This window comes from Salmo trutta, chromosome 10 (genome assembly GCF_901001165.1).
Source record: "Salmo trutta chromosome 10, fSalTru1.1, whole genome shotgun sequence".
NCBI classification, from domain to species: Eukaryota; Metazoa; Chordata; class Actinopteri; order Salmoniformes; family Salmonidae; genus Salmo; species Salmo trutta.
Window position 1 is genome coordinate 41,330,185 of NC_042966.1, and position 12,646 is coordinate 41,342,830.

At 42.3% G+C, this 12,646-nt stretch overlaps 1 protein-coding gene across 1 annotated transcript; it reads left to right on the forward strand.

The window, feature by feature from the left end:
* Positions 1 to 3,475: 3,475 nt before the first annotated feature.
* LOC115200898 (uncharacterized histidine-rich protein DDB_G0274557-like) lies at positions 3,476 to 5,428 on the forward strand. Its single transcript, XM_029764013.1, has 2 exons — positions 3,476 to 3,481; positions 4,949 to 5,428. Exons 1-2 carry the CDS (start codon positions 3,476 to 3,478, stop codon positions 5,426 to 5,428), a joined length of 486 nt encoding a protein of 161 aa, XP_029619873.1.
* The last annotated feature ends 7,218 nt before the right edge of the window (positions 5,429 to 12,646 follow it).

The window sequence follows — 12,646 nt, forward strand, 5'->3', positions numbered from 1 at the left end:
TGGATTGTGGGTGGTTGTATTCTGTTTTGTGCTGAAGCCAACACCTCGTGCTTATTATGGGGAGCACATGGAGTGGAGAGCGCCGAAGTACGATGAGGTACGCAAGATCTCACCCATGCGCACGCACAGTCCGGTGCGTGTGATCTCAGCCCCAAGCAAAGGCCGTGCTAGAGTGGGCATCCAGCCTGGAAGGAGGATGCCAGCCCAATACGTCTGGCCACCGGTACGCCTCCGAAGTCCAGGCGACAGGACACCTCCTCTACGCACGGCGACAATCAGGCCCCTGCATAGCCCAGTCCACCCTGTACTAGCACTCCGAACGTACAGGGCTACTACTGCCATCCAGCCAGGACGGGTTGTGCAGGAGGTGAGCTCGAGACTTCCAGTACTCACCCAAGGCCCGGTGTATCCTACTCCTGCTCCTCGTAGAAGCCCACAGGTGCGTGTTTCCAGTCTGGCTCCTCCGAAGCCAGCACCACGCACCAGGCTTCCCGAGCGGCAGCCTAGTCCAGCTCAACCTATCCCTGCTCCCCGCACAAGCCTACATGTGCGTGTCTCTAGTCTGACTCCCCCGAAGCCAGCACCACGCACCAGGCTCCCAGTGCGGCAGCCCAGCCCAACTCATCCTACTCTTGCCCCTAGCACTAGCCCTGAGGTACGTGGGCCTAGTCCGGCGTCCCCTACGCCAGCCCCACGTACCAGGCCTTCAGTGCACGTGCCTCGCCTAGATGGCACAGCGACAGCGTCTCGCCCAGAGTGCCCAGCAACAGCGCCTAACCCAGAGTGGCAGACAACAGCGTCTCAGTCAGAGTGCCCGACGACAGTGCCTCAGCCCGAGTGTCCGGGACCTATGCCCGAGAGAGAAGTGGCCCACAGTCCACGGCCAGAGTCACACGACAGTGTGAGGATCCCAAGTCTGAGGTCGACAAAGAGGGACCTCGCCCCAGAGTCTGCCAAGAAGAGGGGTGAGCAAGTGGCGGAGCGAGGGATACGTTCCGCTCCAGAGCCACCTCCGTAGGGACGAGTATGCGGGAAGGGGGGAGCGTTGCAGATGCATCGTCGGTGACGGTGGCCGCCCTCCCTTCTCTCCCATGTAAGCTGGGATTTTTTGGGGGGGGGGGTTATTTTTGTATTTTCACTTTTGTTAGGTGCATCCGGGCTTTGCACGTTTGGGGGGGGGGGGTACTGTCACGTTCTGACCTGTAAAGGTGTTATTTGTTAGTGTTTAGTTTGGTCAGGACGTGGCAGGGGGTGTTTTGTATATGTTTCGGATTGTTAGTCTGTGTATAGACAAGGGGTGTTTGATTAGAGTGGTCTAGAGTTTTGGTATATGTTCTATGTTAGGGCATTTTCTATGTTTATTCTAGTCACACTGTTTCTATGTGCAGTTTTGTTCTTGACCTTCAATTGGAAGCAGCGGCTCCTCGTTGCTTCTGATTGAAGGTCCTATAATTAGGGGTTTGTTTGTATTGTGGATTGTGGGTAGTTGTATTCTGTTTTGTGCTTATCACCTGACAGAACTGTTAGTGTCGTTTCCGTTAATTGTATATGTGTTTCATTTGTTTCTCTTCCTCAATATTAAAACAAGAAGATGAGTATACTCTTCCCTGTTGCATCTTGGTCCTCCACACACGACACGCGTTACAGTTATTATCAGTGGTGTAAAGCACTTAAAAATAAGTAGTTTTTTGGGGTATCTGTACTTTACTTTACATATTTTTGACTACTTTTATTTCTACTTTCCCTGACACTCAAAAGTAGTCGTTACATTTTGAATGCTTAGCAGGACAGAAATGGTCTAATTCACTCACTTATCAAGAGAACATCAATGGTCATCACTAGCCTCTGATCTGGTGGACTCACTAAACATATGTTTCATTTGTAAGTTATGTCTGAGTGTTGGAGTATGCCCCTGGCTATCCATAAATAAATTTAAAAAACTGATAATGTGGCCATATGCTTTGCTTAATATAAGGAATTGGAAATGATTTATACTTGTACTTTTACTTTTGATATTTAAGTATATTTTAGCAATTACATTTACTTTTGACACTTAAGTACACTACCGTTCAAAAGGTTGGGGTCACATAGAAATGTCCTTGTTTTTGAAAGAAAAGCTACATTTTTGTCCATTAAAATAACATCAAACTGATCAGAAATACAGTGTAGACATTGTTAATGTTGTAAATGACTATTGTAGCTGGAAACGGCTGATTTGTTTTTATGGAAAATCTACGTAGGCGTACAGAGGCCCATTATCTGCAACCATCACTACTGTGTTCCAATGGCACATTGTGTTAGCTAGTCCAAGTTTATCGTTTTAAAAGGCTAATTGATCATTAGAAAAACCTTTTGCAACTATGTTAGCACAGCTGAAAACTGTTCTGATTAAAGAAGCAATACAACTGGCCATCTTTAGACTAGTTGAGTATCTGGAGCATCAGCATTTGTGGATTTGATTACAGGCTCAAAATGCCCAGATACAAAGAACTTTCTTCTGAAACTCATCAGTCTATTCTTGTTCTGAGAAATGAAGGCTATTCCATGCGAGAAATTGCCAAGAACTGAAGATCTCGTACAATGCTGTGTACTACTCCCTTCACAGAACAGCTCAAATTGGCTCTAACCAGAATAGAAAGAGGAGTGGGAGGCCCCGGTGCACAACTGAGCAAGAGGACAAGTACATTAGTGTCTAGTTTGAGAAACAGACACCTCACAAGTCCTCAACTGGCAGCTTCATTAAATAGTACCCGCAAAACACCAGTCTCAACATTGAATAGGCGACTCCGGGATGCTGGCCTTCTAGGCAGAGTTGCAGAGAAAAAGCCATATCTCAGACTGGCCAATTAAAAAAAAAGATTGAGATGGGCAAAGAACACAGACACTGGAGAGAGGAACTCTACCTAGAAGGCCAGCATTCCTGGAGAAAACAAAATCAAACACATTTTGGTAATTATTATTGTGATTTTTTCTGATGTGAAATATCCTGTTTTGAAAATAATCATAACCAACACAATAGAATTACCAGAAATGTTTCTTTTGATTTTTAGATGAGATCTTCTTTGAATTGAATGTAAACAAAGAACAAGGTGCTTCTTAATTCCAGAGGGAGACTAATGAAAATAAGATTATAATTATTAACACAAGCATGAAAGTAGATAAACTATTCCCAAATGACACCCTATTCCCTTTATAGTGTACTAATTTAGACCCTACGGGCTGCAACGATCAGGGAGCCATTTGGGAGTTGTTGTTGAATCTACCAGTCTCTACAAACTATAGCTTTTGTTCTGAACTTGTTTTCCCCCATAGAAATCTGCAGGTAATAAAGCCTACTGTCTAAAATACTTCTATAGATGACAGTAAAGCCTACTGTCTAAAATACTTCGATAGATGACAGTTAATGAAGCCTACTATCTAAAATACTTCTATTGATGACAGTTAATAAAGCCTACTGTCTAAAATACTTCTAAAGATGACAGTAAGTAAAGCCTAATATCTAAAATATTTCTATAGATGACAGGAAGTAAAGCCTACTGTCTAAAAAGGCTCCCGAGTGGCGCAGCGATCTAAGGCACTACAGTGCTAGAGGCATCACTACAGACCCTGGTTTGATTCCAGACTGTGATAGGGAGTCAAATATGGCGGTGAACAATTGGCCCAGCGTCGTTAGTGTTTGGCAGGGGTAGGACATCATTGTAAATAAGATTAACTGACTAGCCTTAGTTAAATAAATAAATACAGATTAAAAAAATACTATTTATGATTGGAGCACTCTACAGTTAAGAAAGAGGCATGTAGCCTAGTGGTTATAGTGTTGGACCTGTAACCGAAAGGTTTCTAGATCAAATCCCCGAGCTGACATGGTAAAAATCTGTCCTTCTGCCCCTGAACAAGGTAATTAACCCACTGTTCCTAGGCTGTCATTGTAAATAAGAATGTGTTCTTAACTGACTTGCCTAGTTAAATAAAAAATAGCCAACTGTAAATGATTGGGGAACTTGATGTTTGAAGAAATACAGTCCACCAAACTGCTATGTTCATTTTAAATGGGTGGCTACACCACACAAACATATCGCCATGACAGATGTATTCATGGATTTATATTTGACAGAGACAATACACAGTCAATGACTGACTTTCAATGTGCAAAAAAATATAAAAAGTATAAATATAAAAAGTAAGATGTCAGTCTGTCTACAGACACACACACACAGACACACACACACACACACACACACACTAACACACACACACACACACACACACTAATACAGACACACACACACACACACACACACACAAAATCTGTCTGGGCGTTAATCTGATGATTCTCCTACTCCCTATTAAGAAGGTTGGATTGCTTTATTTCTCTTTAAATCTACTGAATACGATAATCTGAAGAAGATTTGATGACATGAAGGAACAGATTAGGAGTTCATTAATTACATGTGATTAAATTGCATATGTTGTTGTTGTTGGTCCCATTGTAACTCATGTTGTAACTCATGATGTGATGTGAAAAAGACATCGAACACAGCCGTGCACACTCAGAAACACCCTCAGAAACACAATCAGAAACACCCTCAGAAACACCCTCAGAAACACAATCAGAATCACCCTCAGAAACACCCTCAGAAACACCCCCAGAAAAACCCTCAGAAACACAATCAGAAACACACTCAGAAACACCCCCAGAAACGAAATCAGAAACACCCTCAGAAACATAATCAGAAACACGATCAGAAACACAATAAGAAACACAATCAGAAACACAATCAGAAACACCCTCAGAAACACCCTCAGAAACACCCTCAGACACACCCTCAGAAACACAATCAGAAACACTCAGAAACACACTCAGAAACACAATCAGAAACACAATCAGAAACACCCTCAGAAACACCCTTAGAAACACAATCAGAAACACCCTCAGAAACACCCTTAGAAACACAATCAGAAACACCCTCAGAAACACAATCAGAAACACACTCAGAAACACACTCAGAAACACCCTCAGAAACACCCTCAGAAACACAATCAGAAACACAATCAGAAAAACCCTCAGAAACATAATCAGAAACACAATCAGAAACACACTCAGAAACACAATCAGAAACACCCTCAGAAACACCCTCAGAAACACAATCAGAAACACCCTCAGAAACATAATCAGAAACACAATCAGAAACACAATCAGAAACACCCTCAGAAACACCCTCAGAAACACAATCAGAAACACAATCAGAAACACCCTCAGAAACACAATCAGAAACACAATCAGAAACACCCTCAGAAACATAATCAGAAACACAATCAGAAACACAATCAGAAACACCCTCAGAAACACAATCAGAAACACAATCAGAAACACCCCCAGAAACACCCTCAGAAACACAATCAGAAACACCCTCAGAAACACCCTTAGAAACACAATCAGAAACACACTCAGAAAAACCCTCAGAAACACAATCAGAAACACAATCAGAAACACAATCAGAAACACCCTCAGAAACACAATCAGAAACAACCTCAGAAACACAAACAGAAACACAATCAGAAACACACTCAGAAACACACTCAGAAACACAATCAGAAACACACTCAGAAACACCCTCAGAAACACAATCAGAAACACAATCAGAAATACACTCAGAAACACACTCAGAAACACAATCAGAAACACAATCAGAAACACCCTCAGAAACATAATCAGAAACACAATCAGAAACACACTCAGAAACACCCTCAGAAACACCCTCAGAAACACAATCAGAAACACCCTCAGAAACACCCTCAGATACACACTCAGAAACACCCACCCACCTGAAGTAAAGAGCTCAATTCTCTTAATAGCTATTTCCAGTGGAGTGTATAAGCGGAATCATGGCATGTGGTACTTCTGCTGATGATGGTTTAGTCACACACACACGCACACCACACACACACACACACACACACACACACCACACACACACACACACACTTTGCCTTTTGTTCAGTGAATGGAGAGAAGGACAAAACTCCGTAAACACCAATCACACTGGACATACCAGCACCGATCACACGCAGGGACACACACACACGTTTGCATTTGTAGATCCATACCGGTATAATGGTTTTTCCCGATATATTGCCTAGCCCTAGTCCAGAGGATTGGTATGGCCACTCTCCTTTGTGCCTCTGCAATCCTCTGTGATTAATTAACCAGCCTGTTTTTCTGAAATACACAGTGTGGTAAAAACAAAAAAAAACTTTCTGTTAACAAAACAACTTACTTGTAAACAATTTATAAACAATTCATAAACCATTACCGTAATAAAAATGTATGGACATATTCTCGTGAGATCCTGCTTTGGCCAGTTACTGTGGGAACACAAGGCAAACTGCATGAACATTTTACATTGTAGTCATTTAGCAGATTATCTTATCCAGAGCGGCTTACAGTCAGTACATTCATCTTCAGATAGCTAGGTGGACCAGTCATAGTCAGTACATTCATCTTCAGATAGCTAGGTGGGACAACCACATATTACAATCATAGTCAGTACATTCATCTTCAGATAGCTAGGTGGGACAACCACATATTACAATCATAGTTAGTGTCACGTCCTGACCATAGTAAGCTGTTATTTTCTATGGTAGAGTAGGTCAGGGCGTGACAGGTTTTTTTTCAGTTTAGATTTTCTATGTTGTTATGTTCTAGTTTTGTATTTCTATGTTGGGTTTTGTTTGGGATGATCTCCAATTAGAGGCAGCTGGTCATCGTTGTCTCTAATTGGAGATCATACTTAAGTAGGAGTTTTTCCACACCTGGGTTTGTGGGAGATTGTTTTGAGTACGTGAATGTTAACTCTTCGTCACGGTTTGTTGTTTTTGTTTATTCAGTTTATTTTGTATGTATTGCATAGTTTCACAGTTCAATAAAATATGTGGAACGATAATCACGCTGCACTTTGGTCCGCTCCTTTATCATACGACAACCGTGACAGTTAGTATATTAGTCCTATATAATGTAGTTGTCAGCAAAGTCAGTGCTAGAAAAAAGTATTAGTACAAGAAATACAAGGTTGTTGTTTTTGTTTTTGCACTAGACTTCACTAGATATTTGATTGGTTAGTCAGTCTTGTTGTGGGGCGGAACTGGCGATGGCAGCCAGTGATCTACCATTGAAGTGTCAGGTCTGATTTGATTGGTTAGTCAGTCAGTCTTGTTGTGGGGTGGAACTGGCGATGGCGGCCAGTGATCTACCATTGAAGTGTCAGGTCTGATTTGATTGGTTAGTCAGTCAGTCTTGTTGTGGGGTGGAACTGGCGATGGCGGCCAGTGATCTACCATTGAAGTGTCAGGTCTGATTTGATTGGTTAGTCAGTCAGTCTTGTTGTGGGGTGGAACTGGCGATGGCGGCCAGTGATCTACCATTGAAGTGTCAGGTCTGATTTGATTGGTTAGTCAGTCAGTCTTGTTGTGGGGTGGAACTGGCGATGGCGGCCAGTGATCTACCATTGAAGTACCAGGTCTGATTTGATTGGTTAGTCAGTCAGTCTTGTTGTGGGGTGGAACTGGCGATGGCAGCCAGTGATCTACCATTGAAGTGTCAGGTCTGATTTGATTGGTTAGTCAGTCTTGTTGTGGGGTGGAACTGGCGATGGCAGCCAGTGATCTACCATTGAAGTGTCAGGTCTGATTTGATTGGTTAGTCAGTCTTGTTGTGGGGTGGAACTGGCGATGGCGGCCAGTGATCTACCATTGAAGTGTCAGGTCTGATTTGATTGGTTAGTCAGTCTTGTTGTGGGGTGGAACTGGCGATGGCAGCCAGTGATCTACCATTGAAGTGTCAGGTCTGATTTGATTGGTTAGTCAGTCTTGTTGTGGGGTGGAACTGGCGATGACAGCCAGTGATCTACCATTGAAGTGTCAGGTCTGATTTGATTGGTTAGTCAGTCTTGTTGTGGGGTGGAACTGGCGATGGCAGCCAGTGATCTACCATTGAAGTGTCAGGTCTGATTTGATTGGTTAGTCAGTCTTGTTGTGGGGTGGAACTGGCGATGGCAGCCAGTGATCTACCATTGAAGTGTCAGGTCTGATTTGATTGGTTAGTCAGTCTTGTTGTGGGGTGGAACTGGCGATGGCAGCCAGTGATCTACCATTGAAGTACCAGGTCTGATTTGATTGGTTAGTCAGTCAGTCTTGTTGTGGGGCGGAACTGGCAATGGCAGCCAGTGATATACCATTGAAGTGTCAGGTCTGATTTGATTCAGGTCTGATTTGCTTCAGTGGATGTTCTATGTGATTTTTTTTATTGTCTGCTGGGCAGGTGAACTGAACTGACTGACACCCCTGTGTTAATGAGACAGCAGAGAAAGAGGATGCATCCCAAAGTGCTCCCTATTCCCTATACACTAGAGTGCGCTACTTTTGACCAAGGCTGATAGGGATCTGGTCAAAAGTAGTGCACTATGTAGGGAATAGGGGGCCACTTTGGACACAGTAGGAAGGAGACAGATGCTGTAGGACTGGCTGAGACAGCTATAGCCGGGAGAGCTCAGGTGAGAACTTACAACATTACTGCCTGGGAGAGAGCTCAGCTACCTGCTCTTGTCAGTGGCGGTTGGTGCATTTTAAGATGAGGGAGGCCAACATTTTTTTTTTATTTTTTTTTATGAGCATGGACTTATTTCTATTACATCGTGTTGGATGACTGTCATTCATGTTCCATTCACCCAGTTCAATGTAACATCGATAGGTTTAGGCTACTACATGATATTCACATTTTCCCATCATGAGGTTACCACAACCAATACTACAACTCTACGTTTACAGTTGTACAGTTGAAGTCGGAAGTTTACATACACCTTAGCCAAATACATTTAAAACTAAGTTTTTCACAATTCCTGACATTTAATCCTTGTAAAAATTCCCTGTCTTAGGTCAGTTAGGATAACCACTTTATTTTAAGAATGTGAAATGTCAGAATAATAGTAGAGAGAATGATTTATTTCAGCTTTTATTACTTTCATCACATTCCCAGTGGGTCAGAAGTTTACATACATTCAATTAGTATTTGGTAGCATTGCCTTTAAATTGTTTAACTTGGCTCAAATGTTTCGGGTAGCTTTCCACAAGCTTCCCACAATAAGTTAGGTGAATTTTGGCCCATTCCTCATGACAGAACTGTTGTATCTGAGTCAGGTTTGTAGGCCTCCTTGCTCACACACGCTTTTTCAGTTCTGCCCACAAATGTTCTATAGGATTGAGGTCAGGGCTTTGTGATGGCCACCCCAATACCTTGACTTTGTTGTCCTTAAGCCATTTTGCACAACTTTGGAAGTATGCTTGGGGTCATTGTCCATTTGGAAGACCCATTTGTGACCAAGCTTTAACTTCCTGACTGAAGTCTTGAGATGTTGCTTCAATATATCCACATCATTTTTCTTCCTCATGATGGCATCCATTTTGTGAAGTGCACCAGTCCCTCTTGCAGCAAAGCAGCCCAACAACATGATGCTGCCACCCCTGTGCTTCACTGTTGGGATGGTGTTCTTCGGCTTGCAAGCCTCCCCCTTTTTCCTCCAAACATAACGATGGTCATTATGGCCAAACAGTGCAGTTGCAAACCGTAGTCTGGCTTTTTTATGGCGGTTTTGTAGCAGTGGCTTGTTCCTTGCTGAGCAGCTTTTCAGGTTATGTCGATATAGGGCTCATTTTACTGTGGATATAGATACTTTTTACCTGTTTCATCCAGCGTCTTCACAAGGTCCTTTGCTTTTGTTCTGGGATTGATTTGCACTTTTCGCACCAAAGTACGTTCATCTCTAGGAGACAGAACGCGTCCATTTCCTGAGCAGTATGACGGCTGCGTGGTCCCATGGTGTTTATACTTGCGTACTATTGTTTGTACAGATGAACGTGGTACATTCAGGCGTTTGGAAATTGCTCCCAAGGATGAACCAGACTTGTGGAGGTCTAACAATTGTTTTTTCTGAGGTCTTGGCTGATTTCTTTTGATTTTCCCATGATGTCAAGCAAAGAGGCACTGAGTTTGAAGGTAGGCCTTGAAATACATCTACAGGTACACCTCCAATTGACTCAAATGATGTCATAGCTTCTAAAGCTATGACATCATTTTCTGAAATTGTCCAAGCTGTTTAAAGGCACAGTCAACTTAGTGTATGTAAACTTCTGACCCACTGGAATTGTGATACAGTGAATTATAAGTGAAATAATCTGTCTGTAAACAATTGTTGGAAAAATGTATTGTGTCATGCACAAAGTAGAAGTCCTAACCGACTTGGCAAAACTATAGTTTGTTAACAAGAAATGTGTGGAGTGGTTGAAAAACGAGTGTTAATGACTCCAACCTAAGTGTATGTAAACTTCCGACCTCAACTGTATGTTTTCCTCCGTTTCGTTCCGTTTGCTCCCATTTAAGAAACATTTTTTACCAGAATCGGCAGAATGAATAGCAAACAGCTTCGCTCGTTAATTCCATCTCACATCTTTCCTTCTCTCTCACCTTTTTCATTTGCTTGTGGACTTCACATCAGCTGTCTGTGACCAGGTGAAAAAAACTTTCCAAGCCAAACCTTCATATGACAGCGTTGTAACCATATTAGCTAACATCATAGTCACCATAACTACTAGAACTAAACATTTTTTATTTAACCTTTTTTAAACTAGGCAAGTCAGTTAAGAACAAATTCTTATTTACAATGATGGCCTACCGGGGAACAGCGGGTTAACTACCTTGTTCAGGGGCAGAACGACAGATTCTTACCTTGTCAGCTCCGGGATTCAACCCAGCAATCTTTCGGTTACTGGCCCAACACTCTAACCACTAGCCTACCTGCCGCCCCAAACCAAGGCATTTGCAAACCCGCTACAATCATCAGTACAGTGTGGTCAGAAAGCAGTTTAGCAGTTACACTTGCGGGCCTCAATTAATAAAACCAAAAGCTTACCTTGACGTGGAAAAGTTGCCTTGTTGGATAGCCATAGGCATCTAGCTAACAAGGCATCCTTCTCTGTTTGAGCCGGGTGTTTAATTAGGCTAAACTAGCTAGCTGCATTCACTAGCTAAGTAAGTGAAAGTGAAAAAAATACTATGAAATAAGCTAGCTCTCTGTCTCTCTTGCTTCTCCTATCTCTTTGAAGAAATGAATTTGCTAAAAAATGTTTTACTATTGTCGTTCTCTCTCTTTGAGCCAACTACATGTTATGCACTGCAGGGTAAGCAGCTGTAGCTTATGCTTTCACTAATATACTCATTCTCTGATCCTTTGATTGGGTGGACAACATGTCAGTTCATGCTGCAAAAGCTCTGATAGGTTGGAGGATGTCCTCCAGAAGATGTAATAATTACTGTGTAAGTCTATGGAAGGGAGTGAGAACCATGAGCCTCCTAGGTTTTGTATTGAAATCAATGTACCCAGAGGAGGACAGAAGCTGTCCTCCGTATATACCATGGTGCTACCCTACAGAGTGCTTTTGAGGCTACTGTAGACCTTCATTGCAAAACAGTGTTTCTTATTCAATCTTATTCCAAAATTACGGGCATTAATATGGAATTGGTCCCACTTTGCTGCTATAACAGCGTCCACTCTTCTGGGAAGACTTTCAATAAGATGTTGGAACATGTTGCTTGCATTCAGCCACAAGAAAATTAGTGAGGTCGGGCACTGATGTTGGGCGATTAGACCTGGCTCGCAATCGTCATTCCAATTCATCCCAAAGGTGTTCAATGGGGTTCAGGTCAGGGCTCTATATAGGCCAGTCAAGTTCTTCCTCACCGATCTCAACAAACCATTTTTGTATGGGCCTTGCTTTGTGCACGGGGGCATTGTCATGCCAAAAAAACAGGAAAGAGCCTTCCCCAAACTATTGCCACAAAGTTGGAAACCACAGAATCATCTAGAATATAATTGTGTGCTGTAGCGTTAAAATTTCCCTTTACTATAACTAAGGGGCCTAACCCGAACCATGAAAAACAGCCCGAGATTATTATTCCTCCTCCACCAAACTTTACAGTTGGCACTACTTACAGTTGACCGGGGAAGCCTTAGCAGGGAAGACATTTGATGAACTGACTTGTTGGAAAGGTGGCATCATGACAGTGCCACGTTGAAAGTCACTGAGCTCTTCAGTAACACCATTCTACTGCCAATGTTTGTCTATGGAGATTGCATGGCTGTTTGCTCAATTTTATACACCAGTTAATAACGGGTGTGGCTGAAATAGCCAAATCCACTAATTTGAATGGGTGTCCACATACTTTTGTATATATAGTGTATTTAGTATAGCTTTATCTAAAAAGGCTAACTTTTTTAATGTTTCACTATTTTTATTTTTATGAAATTCACTGAGGAGGATAGTCCTCCCCTTCCTCCTTTGTGGAGCCTCCACTGTTCTTGTATAGTCTATCAGCAGACAGTCCGGTGAGTCCAGGAGCCAGAGAGTACTTTTGCTACTTCTACTACTAATAACAACAATAATAATTGTACTACTCTACCACTAATAATAATAATAATAATTCTACTATTCTACCACTAATAATAACAATAATAATTGCACTACTTCTACTAGTACTTCTACTACTACTACAAGTACTGCTACTACTACTTCTACTACTAACACTAATAATTGTACT